This window comes from Vicia villosa, linkage group LG2 (assembly GCF_029867415.1).
Source record: "Vicia villosa cultivar HV-30 ecotype Madison, WI linkage group LG2, Vvil1.0, whole genome shotgun sequence".
In the NCBI taxonomy this organism is placed as follows: Eukaryota; Viridiplantae; Streptophyta; class Magnoliopsida; order Fabales; family Fabaceae; genus Vicia; species Vicia villosa.
Window position 1 is genome coordinate 88,677,905 of NC_081181.1, and position 22,440 is coordinate 88,700,344.

General features: G+C 34.1%; 1 protein-coding gene across 1 annotated transcript; it reads left to right on the top strand.

The window, feature by feature from the left end:
• Positions 1-2,312: 2,312 nt before the first annotated feature.
• On the top strand, positions 2,313-3,647 carry LOC131649540 (uncharacterized). Its single transcript, XM_058919300.1, has one exon. The coding sequence runs from the start codon at positions 2,313-2,315 to the stop codon at positions 3,645-3,647; it is 1,335 nt and encodes a 444-aa protein (XP_058775283.1).
• The last annotated feature ends 18,793 nt before the right edge of the window (positions 3,648-22,440 follow it).

Here is a 22,440-nt window from a genome sequence, read left to right on the forward strand (position 1 = left end):
GTTCTAATAAAAGAAGTTATTCTGTTTTGAAAAGTATTATATGTTGAGTATTTGTTTAGTTGGTTAAAAGAAAGTGCTATGTATCCGCTGAATGCGATTAAGTGATTTATTGTGAAATGAATATGTGACGCCTCATTTGTTTGTCGAGAAATTTTGAAACTCTGATTCTTGTATATTTGCCGGGTAGAAATGGGGTGTTACAAGTATAATTTAAAATATTTTCATATTGCATGTATTTTTTGAAAAACATGTAAATTAGTGTTTTAATATGTAGTTGTTTAATTTATTTTATATTAAATTTGTATATATTTACAAACACGTCATCATATGAAAAAGAGAGAATCGACCATATTCGGCAACTTTGGGCTCAAAGTTTTTTGGAAATGGTTGAAAATCAAAAGGTTGAGGAGAAAATTCTACAAGACCAAATGCAAATGGTTGAAGATGATAAAGACATAAAAATGTTGTCAAAACAAAATCAAAAGATGAAGAAGAAAACTTATATATATGAAGAAAGTGACATGAAATATTGTGAGTTAGTTGAATATTTTATTGTTAATGTTATGACTTCTTAGTATAAAAATATGATTTTGTATACTTTTTGATGAATATGAAAAATATTAACTTAGGACATGAAATATGATTTTTATGTGTATGATTTTATAGTATTTGAAATATTATGACTTCTTAGTACATGAAATATGAAAAAAGTGATAACTAAAATAGGGTGTAATGTAGCATATGAAATAGGGTGTAAATGGAATTAAAAATAATATAATTTATTCATTCATAAAGGGTATAAATTATATTTAAAAATGGTGTAACTAAAAACGTATTTACATCCAATTTTTATCAAAATAGGGTGTAACGAAGGACATATTAACACTCGATTTTTATTAAAATAGGGTGTAACGTTGAACGTATTTAGACAATATTTTTAATAAAATAGGGTGTAATTAAAAACGTATTTACACCCGATATTTATTAAAATAGAGTGTAACCTAGAACATATTTACACCTTATTTTTGTTAAAAAATTATGCAACGTAGAATGTATTTACACCCGTTTTTAATTTAAAAAGGGTGTAACATACATGTATTTACACATATTTTTAAACAGGTACAAATTCGTTCGACATTTCTCACCCGGTGAATATACACCCGTTTTTTATCAAAAATAATAAGTGTAATTTTAATAAAAAATGGATGTAATTGTTTTTTTTACTAGTGTATAGTACATCTATAAGTTTTTTTACAATGCAGATTTATGTTGAATCCTGAGTGAAATGAAAATTGGCCAACAAGAGAATACAATCGTAGTTTATATCCTAGATATGTAATCATTACGCATATATTTTATATGAAATAATAAGACTATCACAACATCGTCCAACAAGAGAATACAATCGTAGTTTATATCCTAGTCAAACTTGTAAGCTAATTAATGAATATGTAAGTTATTTCATGTGTCATATTTTGGGATTATTTATTGTATGTGAGAGACTGATTACTCGTTATTTTATGATCTTTGGTTGAAAGAGGGGGATAGGAATACTAGATTTTATCATAATTCTTTAAAGGAGAGGCAAAGACGTAATGCGATTACTTCCTTAGAAGGAGAAAACGGTAGAGTTGAAGGAGTTGTTAATATTAAAGATGAGATTCGTGGTTATTTTCATAATTTCTTTAAACAAGAGGATTTGGATAGACCGGTTCCGGAAGGTCTTTTTGAAGGTCTTTTTCTTAATAGGTTGGATGAGAGTGAGGAGATTTGGTTGGAGAGAGATTTTTCGGAAGAAGAAATCAAGGAGGCGGTTTGGTCTTGTGATGGTAATAAAAGTCCCGGGCCGGATGGGTATTCTTTGGATTTCTTTAAGTTAAATTGGGAGGTGGTGAAGGAGGACGTCTTTTAAGTGTTTTAAGGACTTTCATGATAAAGGAAAACTAACCAAAGCTTGTACTTCTGCTTTTATTACTCTTGTTCCAAAAGTCAAGAATCCTCAAACATTGAAGGAATTTCGCCCTATTTGTTTGGTTGATAGCTTGTATAAGATTTTGGCCAAGTTGTTGGCGGCAAGACTAAGGTGTGTAGTGGGCAAATTGGTTTCGAATAATCAAACAGTGTTTATTCCGGGTAGAAACATTTCGGATGGAGTCCTTATAGCTAATGAGGTGCTAGATTTAGCTAAAAGGGAGCGGAGGAGTTGTATGGTTTTCCAGGTAGACTTTGAAAAGGCTTATGATAGAGTAAGTTGGAATTTTACTAGATATGTCTTTAAAAGAATGGGGTTCGGTAAGAGATGGATGAGGTGAATGGATAGTAGTATTTTCACCAATTCGTTATCGGTGCTTGTTAATTGGAGTGCCACTAAAGACTTTGTGGTGGAGAAAGGTCTTCGTCAAGGAGACCCATTGTCACCTTTTGTATTTGTTCTTGTGATGGAAGTCCTTACGGCACTAATGAATAAATGTAAAGAAATGGGAGAGTTCCGTGGTTTTAAAGTCAATGATGTGAAGGATGTGGATTTGCTTCAATTTGCGGACGACGCCTTGATTTTTGCCGAATGTAATTTGGCAAATTTGTGGAGCTTAAAGGCAATTTTTAGAGGCTTTGAGATGATGTCGGGTTTACGGATTAAATTTCATAAGAGTAATTTGTATGGGGTTAATGCGGGAGATTGGTTCATGGAAGCCGCGGCTAGTTTCCTCTCTTGTAAAGTAGGGTCTTTACCTTTTAAATTTCTCGGTGTTAGGGTTGGCTACAATCCTAGGAAACTATCAATGTGGAGAGATTTCATTTTAATGTTTAAAAAGAGATTATCGTTTTGGAAAGGATCTAACCTTAGTATGGCGGGGAGGGTTGTTCTTATTAACTCAGTTATCAATGCTTTACCGATTTATTTGCTTTCTTTTTACAAGGCTCCAAAGAAGGTTTTGAATGGGGTGTGTTCGATTCAATGCAAGTTCCTTTGGGGAGGTGGCGAGCTTAAACGTTCCATTAATTGGGTGTGTTGGGATACCGTGTGTAAATCCCGGGAAGAGGGTGGTTTGGGTGTCAACAATATGGAGATCATGAATGTGGCTTTGTTAAGTAAATGGAAATGGCGTATTCTCACGGAAAAGGAAGCGGTTTGGCGAGATCTTTTAGAAGCGCGTTATGGTAATATTAAGCTTAAGGTCTTGGTAGGAGATTTATCGGTGGTGAATAGAAAAGATTCTATTTGGTGGAGAGACTTAATTATTTCGGATAACTATGAAAATCTTCTTTTGGAAAATTTCTCTAGTGCTATTCATGTTAGTGTGGGTAATGGGGAAACAACACCTCTGTGGTATGCGGACTGGACAGGACAGCAATCTCTAATGAAATGCTATCCTAACCTTTTTTCCATGGCTTACAATCATGTGCAAACTGTTTCTTCTGCAGGCGCCTTCAACTTTAATCGCTGGCAGTGGTCTCTGTGTCAAGTTTTCGCGTCTGGCAGCACTGCAAAGACAATGGAGGAGAACGTTTTCGGGGTGGACGGAGAAACTGTAGGTGCTGCTGGCCCTGGGACAGCTTTTTTGCCTGCGCAGGATGATGGTGGTGCAGTCCCAGCTGTGGCTGTTGTTGCCAGCGACGATGTGCAGCTAGATTTTCATTCACCATAAGCTTCTAAACAAGGATGAGGCAGTTTCTTTCAAATGGAGTTTGAATTCAGAAGGTTTTTTCTTGGTAAAGTCTGGTATGATTTCTTCAAAGTAAAGCTCTCGGGTCCGCCGTTGAATGTTATAAGGTTAGGGCTCTTGCTCATCTTTGGAAATTAAAGGTGTCTTCCAAAATTCAGTTTTTTTGTGGAGATTTATTCACAATAGAATTGCTACTAAAGATCTTTTAGTGAGTCAGGGTATTTTGAATGAGGGAGGTGACTCTATTTGTGTTCTTTGTTCTTCAGAGGAAGAATCTCTCGTGATTCTTTTTTCGGATTGTCAAGTGACGCTTAGAGTTTGGCGTAGAGTATATATGTGGCTTGGAGTTGGGGTGTTATTGTCATTAGAGGATTTTATAGAGTTCTTTTATAATTGTGCTAAGATCAGTTGCTCTTCAAAAAGAGTTATTTTGGCGGTGGTTTGGTTAGCTACGATCTGGACCTTGTGGATTAAGCGCAACGCTATCATCTTCAGAAATGATTCTTTTAGTTTCATAGAGTGTATGTCGGAGATTGTTTTTGTTTCGTGGAGTTGGCTTAGTTCTTTTTATAAGAAGATGCCTTTATGTAGTTTTTATTGTTGGAACATCCAACCTCTTTTGTGTTTTGTAATGTAACCCTATTTGTATTGGGGTGGAGCATCCCTTTTGCTCCCTTTAATTCCATTGCTTATTATTCCATTGCTTATTGAAAAAAAAAATGTATAAATGTTTGGCTGCAACTAGGTTGAAAATTATAACGACGTTCACAATGATGAATGCGGGTTCTTTCATATGAATCTTAATAAGTTTTCTAAACTTTATATATTACCATCATATGATCGTAAAATATTTATGTCATTGACCATGCTGACAAAAAGTGATTTATAAAAACTAGATTTTGTGATCATGACAATTACAAATGTTAAAATAATAGTAATACCGAAGATTATTCTTTCACTCAAACATTAGTTGATATTGATTTAAATATAGATGATATTTTCTATATGAAAAATGATCACAGTGAACAGACTTAGAACACTCCAACATTTGTGTATTAAAAAACTCAAAGTAAATTAGTATAAAGAAGAGTGTCGCAAGAAATACTAGTAACTTTTAAAATATGTATTACTATTTTTTTTCATGTGATGTATGTTAGATATTCTAGTATTTGATAATTGATCATCTGTTATGGCATTATTTTTCCGAAACATTTTCATATTATTTTAAAATAAATAAATATTTTAATTCAAGAGCGTTTATTTAAAAAAGTATTCCTAAAAATTAAAGAGAAATTCTTTACCCACCTCCTTACTTTCTTGGTCACCCTTGGTGAAATCTCCAAAATACCTCCTGTATTTTCGAAAACGTGTTTTTTTTTTTATGAAAAAAACTGATTTCGGAAATGTACATCCGAAATAATGTTTTTTTTCCAGAAAATAAGTGAATTCGGAATTGCATCTCCGAATTTACCCCCCTTGGAAGAATTTGAAAATGTACTTCCGAAATAAGGTCTGGACAGAAGAAAAATAACAAACAACAACGATTCGATTTATTGTTAAACACGGGTAGGTGAGGATGAGTCAACATTTTGATAACGTCGGCCCCCGATCTTTGAAGTTTCGCATCCATCTCGATCGGACCCTTCGAAAAAAATCGGTCGAAAGTTATCCACAAAACCGCTAAATCTTCGTCGTTCTTGATCTCAAAAGGTGTGAACTCAACGTCTCTGTCGTCGTTAAGCGATGGCAAACGGTACTCGAGCTTGACAACCTTTCGATTATCAAGTCTGCAAACGGCGTGTCGCGCGAGAAGTGGAATTGGAACGGCATCGGATAGCCGCTGGTGAAGTAGAAGAATGCTAGGTGGGGGTAGGTTTGTGTCATTTGTGTTTTACGGTGTGAAGAGTATGAAGAAGAGTGTGTTGTATTTATAGACTTATTTGAGCAATAATGGTCCAACAAACCTTATCCTGCATTTAGTGGAAGTTTCGGAAATGAACTTCCGAAACTGGTCTGAAAACATGTATATTTCGGAAGTTCATTTCTGAATTATGCAGAAACATAGGCGAATTTTGCATTTTGTGCATTGCATTCTGTTTTGTGTTAACAATACCAAAAGTATTCAAAATAGGCATAAAATAGGCAATGACAACATAAAACATACTTATATTATATATGTATTGAATCGGTCAGATTTTACATGGTAAACGACAATACATACAAAAAAGACACGCACCGGTCATTACAAACAAAAAACGGCCCGGTAAAAACTAAAATTCGCCTAACCAATCGGTGGCGCCTAAATCTAAAATAGGTATGTTCTTCGACCGCTCTCTATTTTGCGCACGCTCTTGGCTCATCATTTCTTCAAACTCCGCCATTCTTGAAATGAAGGGATTCGGCCAAGTCTCTGCCTCATTTGAATGATGTTTCGTCCATTGACAAGAAGTAGCCGGTATAGGACACCCCGGTTTCAAAAAGACTTGCACGAAGTTCCGCGATCTTATATACCCGATGCATATGATGCGGCTCGACGCGTCCAGTGACGGTTGACTATGAAGTGGAAAGAATGTCTCACATAGTCCAAATCTCGTCAAATCGACACACACCCGATCATATGCACTTGCTATTAGATAGCCCATATTGGGGAATGACATCCACTTTGAAACCGGAGCGATACCGGTAAGTGATGGAACAAGTGAATCATGAACTTTCTCAAAGTTTTCTTGATTTTCATATAGTCGGGCGTAGATGTCCCGATGCGAAGTCAACTACGTAAGAAGTTCCCGTCGAATTAAAGTGTGATTATCTTCCCCTTTACCGAGCAAACCCGCAATGGCCCTATATCCACAATTTTCGTCGCCTCCAACATCAACTATATCCTCGATATATTTGTGCATAAAAAGTTGCATCTCATCAATGTAGATAATGGGTGATTTTTTGATCGGCGGTGTGCGAGGTGACTTCGAAATACGGGCTCCTTTGTTACCACTACACTTGGACTTTGGTGTCGGTGAATCCGGGAACGATGCATCAACAAGTTCAAAGTAGGAAGGAGATCGTTTTATTGACGTGTCTTCTTGTGTATTTTTGGTCTTTTTCGGTGCACCTTTCATTTTAACCGGTTAAGATGGCGGTTTCAAATCGGTGGTCTCCGGAAATGCAATTTTTCGTAATTGTTCCTTTATGTGCATTTTCACCGTGTCATCCGCTTTAGCAAACTTATCCATTATCAATTCCAACTCGTCGGAGATGGTGATTTTGGAATCATTTTCTTTCGGCGGGTCAAAATCATCAAAACGAAGCTTCTTCCAATGGTCGATTACCTCATCCATGCGTATTGGTGAATTAAACTTCATTTTTTTTGAAAGTATACAAGCACATGGAAGGTCGTATGTCTTTCTAATGGTGCACCCACATTTGGAACAATCCGGACCCGTTGTCTCGGCCCACTTCGCTTCATGAAACATAAAATTCAAACCCGAACGGGATATGTTTTAAATCAATTGGGAGAATAGAATTTGGCACTTAAACCGATGTTCCATAATCGTCTTACTCCGACCGAACGATGTTTGAATTTCATTGTGTTGATTTTGGAGCATTTGGTTCACGGTGTCCCATCCCCGACACAAATCTCCTTTGCTATCACCTAACCACCTCTTCAAGACCGCATGTGCGGATTCAACTCGGTTAGTCGTGGTGCAACCAAGATGTCTTACTCGATCCGTCCAAGCACAAACAACTTTTTACTTTACTTTGTCAAGGATGGTGGATTCGACATAATGACAAAAAGCCTTAATGGAAACGCACAAAGACCTAAAGTGTACCATTTTCTCGGTATACACCTCTTCGGAGTGTGCATCTAAAATCTCCCTCCATGCGGCCATAATCCTATCCACCACAACACCGGCTTTGATAACTTTACCGTTTTCATCCGGCCTATCTTTTGTCCCAACCGCGGGTTTGAGCTTACTTCTCACGTTGCGAGTTATGTGATACCAGCAAAGTAATAAGGTCGATGTCGGGAAGACGGTATCGACCGCATTCATCAAAGCTTGGTCCCGGTCGGTAACAATGACATTTGGCATAACCTTTTGATCAACCAACAAAGACTTGCATATTTCCAAAGCCCATGTAAAGTTATCTTCTTTTTCACACTCCAAAAAAGCAAACCTGACCAAATATGTCTTGTCCGTCGAGGTCACACCGACAATCTCTAGAAGAGGAAGCCTATACTTGTTGGTCTTGTACGTCGAATCCATCACAAGAACGGTTGGAAATGTGTTGAACAATTTGATACTTTCGGGATGAGTCCAAAAAATGTCACGCACCGTAACTTTGTCCTCGGACATTCGGAAGCTTGACACGTATTGGTTATCGCCTAATAGTTTCAAAAGTTGTTGCATTTCCGACCGAGGGCCCATTTTCAAGACTTTAAGATTGTGTCGTTCATTGTAAACTTGCTTGATATTTGAAACGCTATCCTGTTTTTTACGCTTCAAATCGGCAAGTATGTTGCGAGGCGCCACTTTGACTATCGTTAAATCCGAAATCACATTCTTCTCTTCGCGGGACAAACGACACGCCATTGGATGCCCGTGTAACTTGGCATCCAAGGCATGATTATGAATTCCACAAATGACAGTTAAACGCCACAAATCTTAAAGTCGGTTTGAACGGACAAAATTCATCCGCGCAACTTAAACGGACACCCACACTTTCTCGATCCCGTGTCTTCATGTTTTAACACCCGGTTTGTTTGTACATAACTCCCACCCCGCTTGCAATTCAAAACGGCAAAAGCTTTCCGTCTACTATTTCCATTGTCGGACCTTAAAATAAAAATTCCTAATCCAAGTTTACTAGCTTCGTTACGAACCCAATCAAGCAATTGTTCACGACTACCGAAACTCCGATCATTTGTAAATTGTTGTCGCACATCAACCGCATTGATCATAGATTTAACATCGATAACCGGATCATTATTGACGTTGACAACTTCCGGAACTACTACGTCATTGTCGACAATGTTGTCCGGATGCACCATACCTAACATATGCAAAAATTAGCAAAATTGGCCAAAACTGTTTTTTTTTACTGCCAGGGCTTATTTCGGAAGTACATTTCCGAAATTTGTTAGGTAACTTATTTCGGAAATGTACTTCCGAACCATCGCAGTTTTCAGCAGAAATTTCTACAATCAATGTAGTGAAATAGGGGATGAAATGAGAGATGTTTACCTCAAATTGTAGCTTACTATGCTCCCTTTAACGTGATCAACGGTTTGAAACTTGATTTTGAGACGAAAAATGGATTCAGATTGATTGAGTTTTGGAGAGGGTTTGGAGGAGTTTGGGAGAAAAATGATGAAATAGTGAAGGAGGGAAAATTATATATGCAGAATTATTTTCGGAAATGAACTTCCGAAATATTACTTGATTGTAAAAAATAACGTATTTTTTGAATTTTCATGCATTTCGGAGATGCATCTCCGAAAACACCAATTTTTTGGTGAATTCGGAAATGCATTTCCGAAACCTAAAAAAATCTAAAAAAAAAATACTTCGGAGATGCATCTCCAAAGCAGGAGCAAATGGGAAATTTCGCTGGGGTGACCCCATAGGGAGGTGGGTAAAGAAAAATTCAAATTAAAATGTTTAGCAACGCTCTTTGATTAGAATGTTATAATCTTCCGGATATAAAAAAAAAAAAAAACTTAAAAAAAAAAAAAACAAACAAGACTGCCATTCTTCCAAAGCTTTTCATAAATTTAAGAGCGTTTTTTCTATTAAAGCTCTCTTTTATTTTTACATACTATATTGCTTCTATAATTCCTCTTAAATGTTTCTAATACTACTCTAGTGTTACTAAAACTATATAGTAATATTTAATTTAACTAACATTTGTTTAAATGTTGCTCAATCACATATGTATTGTAGTTATTTTGAGAAATAAAAAGAATATTCTTTTTGTAGTGCAGTGCAAATAGGCATAAAGCGAATATAATCTATCCATATCTCATAAAAGGTCACTCCTCTATTTCTTCTAGTTCTGTTTATTCTAAGAATTTCAAAATTCTTCTACATATATACTAAAATGTGAAAAGGAAAGTTATCAAAAATTACACGTATGTCCAGGCCTTTAGATATATATTCCATGATAAATGGATTTTTTTTTTTATTGAGTAATAAGTTGACTGAAAAGTGGCTTATTTAAGTGAGCGAGGAAATAGTTTTGAAGACTATGTTGGCAATCTCAAAGTTCTTGATGCTATCTCGCAGTCTTTCCCGTATTAGATTCCATTGGACACTAGAATATGTGCTTAAAATAAAGCTAATTAAAACAAAGGAGATAGCATAAACATAGCAATAATAATATGTTGTTGCTCGATATCGGATGTTCTTTATAATATTCTTATGCTGCTAATTCCCTTTTCTCCATTATTTTGTCTAGGTTCACTAACTTTGCAATTTGCATCCTATTTTTATTTTTTTTATGAGGATTGATTTTGTAATCTAAATAAAGGTAGTTGCACAATTTGTTACCCATACCTTTTATTTTGTTGTATAATGTTACTAAAATATTAGATGTAAGGAGTAATAGAAAATAGAAAATATTAGGTTTGATCTATGAAACTTACCTTGAAATAGGCTGAATATAGCTGCAATGGAGTAATAGAATAAAACTAATCAACATGCTACTCAACCAGGCAGGACCCTAGGGTATGTAATAGAGGCCTTTGTCTAGGGTCTCTATTTTTGTTTTTGTCATAGGCAAGGTTGTTAAAATCTCGATTTAAAACCTAAACTCTATAGATTTTACGTTTTTAGGTCAGCATTTCCTGTTAAATCGCAGGTAAAAACCTTTTTAGGTAAAATTGTATTCTAGAATGATTTTACGTGATTTAAATCTTTCTAAAATCGGTGAAATCGTGTAAAATCATGTAAAATCATTGGATTTTACTCTTTGGCCTGGTTTTACTTTTTTTTGTCAAAGTTAAATATCACATGTTATATTTTGGCCCATAAATTTTCTCTATGGATTTTTAATTTTATTCACATTCACATCTTGGTTATAATACTAAAGAATTTTTAACATTTGGAGATGGATTTAATCAAGTTGAATATGAATGTTCTAAATAATGAAGATGATGTTGTAGATGGATTGAACTTTGATTAAGTTGAAGAAGAAGATGAAAAGATTTGTTTTTTTGAACTTGAAAAACTTATGAAACTAATGTTTTTTTATAATCTTTTGGATGTTACATTTTATGATTTTGTGGACAATTTATGTAGTTTGATACATGTTTGTGAATATTACACTTTATTATGATGATATAGTATATTTTTGTTTTATAATTAAGTTAAAATTTTAATAATTAATGCATTTAGAATATTATATTAGTGTATATATATATATATATATATATATATATATATATATATATATATATATATATATATATATATATATATATATATATAAATTTAATATAATTTTAATATGAGGTAAATTCCATGATTTTACGTTTCGATTTTACTTAGGTAAAACGAGTTAAGGTAAAAACTCGATTCTGACAATCTTGGGCATAGGCTCCCAATTTTTATACATATTATATTATTATAGAAAATTTTTTTTTTGAATTTTAAAATAAATTTAAGCAAGTGTATAATAATTTTAATTAAATATTCTATAATAGTTTCATTTTCAAATTTTCCTCATGTTTCAACATGCGTTGTGATGATACTGAAATGAACCATAATAATTTTATTGTATACTGGTGTATCTTTTTTATCAAACAGGTTCAAAACGCATACTTATATCTTATTATTTAGTTCTAAAATGCTAATCTTTAATCAAAATTGGGATCGATCATATGATTGTGCAAGTAGATCCATAACACAGAACCTCAATATTTTGAGACCACAAAATATTAAGTTTATATAATAAATATGTTAAATAAAGTATTACAGTGATATAAATGTTATTTTGTGAATCATAAATCCGGTGTTCGAATCAGATGTTATTATATTTTCTTATTTAATCATTTTATTCATAGAGAAAAAGAAGTTTTCTAGGGGCTCTAACAATCAAAACATACACTTAAATTTTAATGGTTTAACATGATGACCTTTTTCCTTTTCCTATCACAAAAGTTGAAAAAAAATTTTGAATAACCAAGTTTAAAAAAAAATACATAAAAAACCATAATTTCAAAAAAAATACCAAAATGTCTAGGTTTGGCAGACCACTTAAGGGTATGCGCCAAACCATTTGGCGCATTAGTGGGTACTTAGGCATATGAAATTGCGCAAACATTTAATGGATTAGGGCAAGCCATACCAAATGGCGCATGCCTTTTGTTGCTTACACATAGGCGCCATTTTAAATGGCTCTTATGTGTTGGGGTTAATTTTTTTAAAAAATACCCAATTTTGTTTCATTTAGGGCAAAATTTTAGATTTCGGTCTTTGATTTTTGCAAAAATGACCGATACGCCGATTTCGTAAAATTGTTATTAACCGTAAGTAATGTTTTTGTGTAGTCGATTCCGCCGATTAATAAAGTAGAATTTATTGATAAAAAAATATGTTACATAGTCCATACACGAAGTTGATACATTCTCGTAAAAAAACGTTATAAAGATAATTAAACATGTGATGAGGTTGTTCCATGGCTAGGACATTTCTTTTTATTATGCCTTATTTGACGACAAATACTGCATTTTCTTTCCATTTTGTCATTGACGTTCATCTCGATTCGAATGCGAGTACTGTTGGGGCGACCCTTTTTATTTCGTCGCATCGTGTCATTGTGCCATACTACCTCCCCATCATACTCAGGCCAGTAATCCTCCTTTTCCACCACCGGAAATGTCACGCTGTATACTTTGAGCAATGTCTCAGCCTTGTAAATTGGAGTAAGTAATGACAATGCATCTCGGTGCGCATATGCACATGCTGCTATGACATGTGAGCAAGGCATACGAAATGCTTGAAACTTACCACAGTCGCACCAATGATCATCTAGTATAACCCGATATTGCTGTCTCGGCAATCCTTCATTGTGGTCAATTGTTTCTCGAACACTGAAGGTGCGGTTGAATCGGTTACATGATGACTATTGGCCTTGACAGATTGTTCTTTCATAAATTTCATGCAACTCTCGCTAAATAATTGACCTGATTCTCTAACAACACTCCACCTTTGACTCTTGTTGAGAATAGCGAAGCCATCCTAAAGTAGGTTGCCTCCACCAGTGCAATTATCGGGAGGTTTCAGATGCCCTTAAAAACATTGTTCATGGATTCTACTAGATTTGTTGTCATGTGGCCCCATCGCACGCCGTTGTCATAAGCCCTCCAACCACTTTTTCAAACCCATACTCAAACACCTCGCCAAAGCCGTAGGTCATTCAACCAACACAACGAGGGTGGTTCGTCAAGACTACAACTAAGTCCCGACGAGGGTCCAGCTGATGAATATGACCCCCGCGACCCTTTAGTGTCACAATCACCACACCACCGTACCTCTTTTGGGTTTGCAACACCATCCAATCAATTTGGCTTCTATCAAGGTTGTTCAAGTGCCGCTGAGTGCTACCGCCCGGAAACCGTGCATCATCCTACTCCCCCACCACAATTTAGCACATTTGAGGGATTGGGTAACCGACTTTACAATAGTCGGTTTCCGGGACATTATGGTGACGAATTCCTTGACAGCGACAGGCGGGACAATGCAATACCAGGGCCGTCTACACAGACACAACCTGAACCACCAAGAGGAAGGGGACGGGGTAGGGGTGGCCCTAGGATTCGCAGCGGCAATACACGTCCTCAACGTGTTATACGAGCACCTGCATGCGGAACGGAGGGGCGTTTGGGTGATGAAGGATACTAGGGCTCAATGTTTTTATTTTCGGTTTATTAGTAGTTGTTATCGGTGTATCGTGTTGTTCAAGTTAATAAAAAAATATTTCGGGGTTTATTTATTTCAATCGTTGTTGCAATATCTGGTTCCCTAGCCCATATGGGTCCAAATTTATTAATTAAAATTAATGAAAAAAAAGGAACCCCACACATAGGCGCCATTTCAAATGGCATACCTAATGTGGGGTACAAGCATGCACCATTTTGAATGGTTTGCATGAGTGTATGCGCCATTTCAAATGGCTACATCATCTAAATGTTATTCTCTTGCACCAAATGGTTTGGCGCATACCCTTAAGGGGTCTGTCAAACCTAGACATTTTAGTATTTTTTTTTTGAAATGATGGTTTTTTAAGTAGTTTTAATTTTAAACTTGGTTATTTAATTTTTTTTTCACAAAAGTTTGATTTGTAGCAGAAAATAAAATAAAAATATGAAAGTAAAAAGATATTAAAAACGATCAAGTATTTCTTAACGTTTTATTTATCACTATTTGCTAATTGTGTCTATTCTTTAAAATTGTCCTTCAAGTATTAGAATGAATTAACAAAATGTTTATACCCAACCCCTTAATGTATAACTCCGTCTTTTAATAACAATACTTTATTTCCTTAGGAGAATTAGAAATTAAAACATATTTTTTATCAAACGTTAATTACTAATTTATAATTCTTTATAATTACTAATTTTTACGATTAATTAAAATAAATTAGGGTTAGTAATCATTCACAATTTAGAATCAATTCATACATAGATCATCATGCAAAAGATATTAACAACAAATTTAACTGAATAGTACTAAAAATGAAAAATTTAAAGAATAGTACTAAATCAATTTATCTCAGAAGGTCTAATCTAAGAAAATTTAGTCACTCATAATTAAATTATTCATACCTTCAGGCTCACAACCGCAAGGCGAGAACTACTCATCTCTCTCCCAACTCATACAAATTATAAGGTTCTCAATCCAATTAGAGAAAGCACAACAAGAGTTTCATGTATGCCTACTAAAATACCATTTATTTAAAAGTTAAGAATATACTCTTATCTTCCACTTCTCTTCCTGTGATCGAAGAGCCTAAAAATACAATACAGTTTCGGGGTTTCCAAATTGATGAAACCATATTAAAAGTCAAATCATAACTAGGCCCCTCTTCACCCTAGACCTACCACCAAATGATCTATAACCAAGAAAATAGTATTATGATCCTTAGGATGAACACAACTCCACCCCAGCCACATAAAGCCTCTTACCAAACAGACATTTTCAGATCGCAAGACACAATCAATTGGGTACAGAGTCACTCCCCCTCCCACACAACGTATATATCACTCCCTGAGGGTCTACCAGCACCCTATGCCTAAACAAGTTAACTCTAGTAGAAACTTTCTCTACAAGAAGATGCTAGGATATAAAAACAACTTTAGAGAGGGCCAAACTCTCATAGACAAGAGGAAGAACCAAGATATCCTGAGTGGCTGAAACATCACTAAACATGTCACACTGAAGTAGACTTAATCTCACTTCAAATCTTGTTCGTTATAAATTAATTGAGGCAGAATTAATTCTAATAGAATTATTTCATATAAGTAACTTCTAAAAAAATATAAATATTAAAAATAATATATCACTTTCTTATTCTAAACATATATTTTCTTTTCACTTAGTTCTTCATAAAAAATTTTAAGTGGTCTAAATTTAGTTCTTTAGATTGTTATGAAGATTGTGTTACGGGTGCATTTCAACATCACATGGAAGCAAACTACTTAAGGGACAATGACACTTATTTACGTTACACGAATAATGTTTTTACATGAATTTTAAAATTCGTGAAAATAGAAATGGGAAATATTTATTATAGAAGTGATCTTTTGTTCGATTTTTAAAGACTCTAACCACTTTACTACAATGTGACACTACAATTGGAAATATCTTTCATATCATCTAAAATTAATGTTTTTGCCAAACAACTTGGCTATGTTCATTATTCAGTGTGGTACAAACTAGGGGTGGCAATCCAATCCACTAAACCCAAATCCATCCGATCCATCCACTAAATTATCCATCCAATTTATCCACTAGAGAAAATATTACTTAATAGATTGGATCTAATCCATCCATTTAAAGTTATGGATGGATCCAATCCATCCAACAAATTTTGAAAATCCATTGGATTATTTGATTCTTTATTTTAATGGACAATATTTTTAATCAAATAAAAATTTATTTATATAAAAATAAAAATATAATTATTTTTTAAAATTTTGTGAGATATATATATATATATATATATATATATATATATATATATATATATATATATATATATATATATATATATATATATATATATATATATATATATCAGTATTTAAATACTTATAACTGATTTCAAGGTGTTGTTTCATCGTAAAATTCTTTTGTTGCTTTTTAAAAAAGTTAAACGCGTCCTTACCAATCTCTCGCACTGGAATAAGCTTTAGTCATTACTCTGTTTTTTAACTTTGGCTATATTTCACTAAAATGAAATTTGTCTGTTTGTATTTAAAATTAACTTGTAGTGTGTTCCACCAAAAATAATGTAATCAGAAAAAAACTTGTATATTATACTTGTTTGATTTTTTATCAAGTCCATAAACGAAGTATATATATATATATATATATATATATATATATATATATATATATATATATATATATATATATATATATATATATATATATATATATATATATATATATATATATATATATATATATATATATATATATATATATATATATATATATATATATATAATTAGAGTTAAAAATTATTTAAAGGAAATTTAAAAAAACAACTTTTTTTGTAAAGTTAGAAAAATAAATTTGTAAAAAATATAAAATTAATTTAATGGATGGATGGATATCCATCCGTTCAAAATAGCTTAATGGATGAATCGGATGGATTATATTTTTTAATGGATGGATTGGATTGGATTTTTTAAAAGAAATTTTAGTGGATCATAATGGATTAATGGATTGTTTGGATCCATCCATTAACAATCCAATCCATATCCATCCAATCCATCCATTTTGCCACCCCTAGTACAAACTAACTTTATGTTTACCACTTCACAATGATTCAGTTCTCTTTTTGTCTTTTCAACATACTCTCTCTTCAGTTATATATAGAGAACTTGCCATTCATTGTTTAACCAACACAACAAACTAGTGAACTATGTATAGCTGAGGCATTATTTGTTGATTTTCTCTTGGCGTTTCTCCGAATGCTTCATAAAATAGACAATTAGTTATTACAAGTTAATGATAGTTGTTGTTCAATGAAGTGTTTGGGGGAACTCTTGGAGTTGATTCAACATTTTCGAAATTATACTTGTCTTATTTTTTTTCTCTTTTATTCAAAGAAATAATTGCATTTTTAATATTTCTATTTTTTTCAACAACAAAACTTTAATATCTCAATATCTTTTGGGCAATAATTTTGCTCCACTTAATTTATTCTCTTTCTTATTCATAACTCTTCATTTTAATTTTGGTTAAGTATGTTTTTGGTCCCTATAAATATCTCAAATTTTTATTTTTAGTCTCTATTAAAAAAATGACATATTTTGATCCCCATAAAATTATCATGCACGTAATTTTAGTCCCTACTATTAAATTGATGTGTATTTTTGAATGATTATTTTGCAGACATGTTCAGAACGTTATAAAAAGTTATTCGAAAAAAAAGAAACTCAAAACTTGATTTATAAGTCGAGATTTCCATTACTTTTATCATTATCTTTTGAAATTTAAGAAATTTATATTTAATTCTTCTCATTATAAAAAATTCTATAATTTGGTTAAGAAATATTTTATAATATTTTAAACACGGGCCCCAATTCAGTTCTCATCCCCATGTTTACCATGTCATTCCTTATGTTAACGCCATCCTTAGACTTTCCTTGTATATTGAGTAGCGTACCTATAACGCTGTCAAATACATTTTTTTCAATATGCATAACATCCAGGAAATGTCTTACGTACAACGACTTCCAATATGGAAGTTCAAAGAAAATTGACTTCTTCTTCCACCCACCCTTGACAATTGAATGTGCAAAAGGCTTGCCAAACTGAGTGCTCACATCTTTCACCTTTTCAAAAATTTGATCACCTGACAAAAAAGGCGGGGCTGTACGATGTTCGGCCTCTCCATTGAATGCTTTTCTCCACCCACGGTAGTGATGATTAGAATTTAAGAATCTACGATGGCCGAGAAAGACATTCTTCTGACAAAGCGCCAATCGTGTCGTATCGGTTTCATCTTCACAAACAGGACACGCCTTTTGACCCTTGTTGCTGTACCCGGATAGATTTCCGTATGCTGGAAAATCATTAATTGTTCCAAACAACATCGCCCTCAAGTTGAAACTTTCTTTCCTATACCCATCGTAAACCTCCACACCTCTCTCCCACAAAAACTTTAAATCTTCGATTAAGGGTGCCAAGTATACGTCTATGTCATTCCCTGGTTGTTTAGGCCCAGAAATTAGCATAGATAACATCATGTACTTACGCTTCATACATAGCCACGGAGGTAAGTTATAAATCATAAGAATCACAGGCCATGTGCTATGCGAGATACTTTGAATACCATGCGGGTTCATTCCATCAGTAGACAATGACAACCGAAGGTTTCTTGCTTCTTTTCCAAATTCAGGATATTCAGTATCAACTTTACTCCATTGTGGTGAGTCTGCCGGATGTCGCAACTTTCCATCAATAATTCTTTCATCTGCATGCCAAGTCAAGTGTCTTGAATCGGTCTCACTACGATACATGCGTCTAAATCTCGGAATTATAGGAAAATACCATAAGACTTTAGCAGGAGACAACTTTTTCTTATATCGAGGGGCACCACATTTAGGACACTCATTCAACGCTGCATACTCGTTTCGAAACAAAACGCAATCGTTTGGACATGCGTGTATCTTATCATAGCTCATTCCAATAGAAGACAACATTTTTTTGGCTTCATACGTTCGATTGGGAAGAACATTATCCTCTGGTAGCATATCTTTCATAAGGGCTAATAACTCTGTGAAACTTTTATCCGACCATCCATTGTCCGCCTTTAAGTTGTACAACTTTAACACCGCAGACAATCTTGTGAATTTTGAACAACCATCATACAACGGTTTCTCTGCATCGCTTACCAACCTCTCAAACATTTTGGGACAATCCGCTAGATCTTCTTCCAGCGCTTCTGCAATCTCTTCGACTCGATCACAATCGTATGTGTCTGTGCAATCGTCGTTTGAAGCATACTTCCTATTACACCTCGACCCAGCATTCCCGGTACTTTTCTCACCATGCATTGTCCAACATGTATAACTTCTATCAATTCCAAACCGTAGTAAATGAGATCCCAACTGATTCCCGTCAACCTTACCCCCGGCATAACAGCAACCCAAGCAAGGACACGGCATTCGAAGCGGGTCTTTGGAGTTCGCAACCGCAAACTCAACAAATTCCCATACCCCTTTCTCGTACTCTTTCGACAATCGGTTTGAATTCATCCATGTCTTATCCATGTCTTAATTAAGCTAAACAACAACGGTCAAACTTCCACTCTTCACAAGTAACCCCTATGGCGAATTCAATTCACAAAGTTAGTAAGTACCTCCTATATTAACTCTCTAAACACATAAAACTAATGTGTTTCTGTCAAAACGCAAAGTATAAACGGAATGAATCCGAAGCAATAAAACGTAACATATATAATCACACAATTTCAGACAAATTCATCATAATACCAGTAATTTGAGAAAGAAATTTACCTCGGATGTTACCGAACTCAAGAAAACGCCAAACGTCGAACTAGGCTGGGAAACGATCAAACTTTCACTATACACAAGTTACCCCTATAGCAAATTCACAAAGTTAGTAACCACCAAGACAAAATCGATTGAACAAAGGAAATCAACAATAGTTTGATGTGTGTACATACTCCTAAATATGTAGTACCAGAGTCAATGATACGAGCTCCAAAGAGATCCAAAGTTATCAATCCAGTCAGACCTATACAAGAAATTCAATTCAATGTATGATTATAATAAGAATGGGTGAATAGCTCATGATGCAGTTAATTAAATACACCACTACTAACACTACTAACACAAGACACACGATGCAGTTAATTAAATACACCACTACTAACACGAAGCTATAAAACTTTTTGCTCAAAAGCAAACCTTATGAATCATCCTTGTCTATATACATTAACTCACTCTTGTTTCATTCTTTACCTTCTCTCTTCCTCATTAATTCAACTCTCATAAGGTATATATTATTACTATTATTATATATTATTTATTATTTAATTTCTCTATGTGCTGTCATTCTCATACTTTACAGTACTTGGCATCCTTGAACAAGCCAATTTATTGTACAATATATATATACCATCACTCTCAATCTCATACACACACAACATATATATCATAGAGTTATTATATATAAATAAAAGTATATAATATATATTTTATCAAATTCCAAAATCTATATAGCTATGTATGTACTAGCTAGGGTTATTGTTGTTGTTATTATATAATTTATATTCAGTTTTATGCCCAAATATATGATGGGCATCGGTTATTATATAATTTATATTCAGTTTTTTTCTGATAAGTCCCTTGTTGACAACTCCAAATTCTCTCTTCGACATCAAGATACTTTTCCAAATGTTAGATTTAGCATGAGGCTCACACTTGGTATCAACACTAAACACAAATCTTTATTTATGTCACAAATGGAGTTATTTAAGCGTACAGTATGTGACACCGGTGGACAATTTTGGCTTATCCGACCAAACAAAGTTTAAGATACTAAGGAAATAATCAGTACTCTCAATTGTACTATAAACACTTCCAAATCTTATGATCCAAAACAAACAAAATATAAATGATTAAACTCAACAAAACATTACTCATACATTTTGCACAACACTTCAAACAAACAAATAAAATAACTTATTCTTTTGTGATCTTAAATAAATTAAAACTTTCATAGACTCATGTATAGCTTTATACTAGAAAATTATATTCTTTTGAATTATTACAGTAACTAACTACACTATTAATCTTATAATGGCTTAAACATTGAGCAATTCTGCACCTCATTTCAACTACAGCACTGGCAATTCTAAAGAAAGTGGAAGTACATGACAAAAGAAGGAAGATAAATATAATAGAAGTTTCATCAAATTCAGAATCACAAGCTGAATACACTTCTCTTTTCCAACAGAACTCAAAACCCTATCAAAGGCCTTAAGAAAAGAGCATTCCATCAAATTCAGAATCACAAGGATACATTGATACATCTAGGGTTTTGTTAAAAGCTATGAGAAGTGTGATACCTGGGTGGCGCAAAGCAAGTTGCTACCAGAGGAGAAGAGACGGAGACGAAACGATGGTGGTGGACGGAGGAGAAGAAGTTCGCGCGATGGTGGTTGACGGAGGACCGACGACGGTGAGGGGTACTGGGGTTTCTGGTTCGCGTGCAGAGAGAAAAAGAAAGAGAGAAAGTGAGAAACAGTAGAAGCGTGTTTTTGGTTTTAATTTTAGTAATAAGGCTACTAAAGCGCTTCTGGAAAGCGCTCTCATAGCCTGGGCTATACCAGCGCTTTTGACAAAAAGCGCTCTCATTAAACACCCCTACCAGAGCGCTTTTGAAAAGCGCTTTCGTTCCCCCCACGTTCCCCCCACCTACCAGAGCGCTTTTGTAAAGCGCTTTCGTACCCCCCCTACCAGAGCGCTTTTGAAAAGCGCTCTCATAACCCCCCCCTACCAGAGCGCTTCTTAAAAGCGCTTTCATACCCCCCACTATTAGAGCGCTTTTTTAGCGTGTTTTTTAATTTTGTCTTTAGCGAAGCCTATGCCAGCGCTTTTCCTAAAAGTGCTTTCGTAGGGGTGCTGCTAAAAGCCAAATTTGGCGTAGTGAGTTTTCAAAATTTTAAAAAATAGCAGAGACTAAAATTGTATCGATAAAAATTTTATAGGAACTAAAATATGTCATTTTTTTAATAGGGACTAAAAATAAAATTTGAGATATTTATAAGGACAAAAACATACTTAACCCTTTTAATTTTGCATCTAGCTGACAATTTTTAATTATCTGACACCTTGTCATTAAGCCAAAGTGATTTAATAACGGATTAAGAGGTATGACCTTCTTCAAAGGGGCTCAGTGGTATCTGGTGTTGCTGCGAATTTCTAGTTTGTCGATGGTGGATTTGGCTGTCTGAACTCTAGCTAGTTTTCTTCGGGTGGAGCTTCGTTGTGTGGCTGCAGCTCTTGATTTTTGTTCATGTTGATGGTTGGTTGGGTGTTCATTCATTTCTGATTTTTGGTGTTTGTCTTCTTGGACTCTTGCTTGATTTTCAGATCTATAGGCACTTTTTTTGCTCGAGCTTAATCTGATTGTTTTTGTTTGATTTTTCCTTCCTTTTATTTTTATTAATATTTAATTTTTTCATTCAAATAAAGTAATAATTAAATTAAAAGATTAAAATAATTAACAAAGTTTATAAAAAATTCAAAAATAACAAACTAAAAACTACAACACTACATTAAAAAGAGCTTTTTGCGGCGGTTCAATAGTATAACTGCGGTGATTTTCTCCCGTAGTATTCATTTAGCAGCAATTTCAAAGTGTTATTGTTTACTGCGTCAAGAGGTATTTTCGCAACTGTTATAATCAACTGTTAGTAATGCGATTTGTGGCAAATTATACTTTTACGGCAGTTTTAACTACATAAATAGGGAATAAATAATTTTAAAAATTTCCATATAATTGCTGATTAA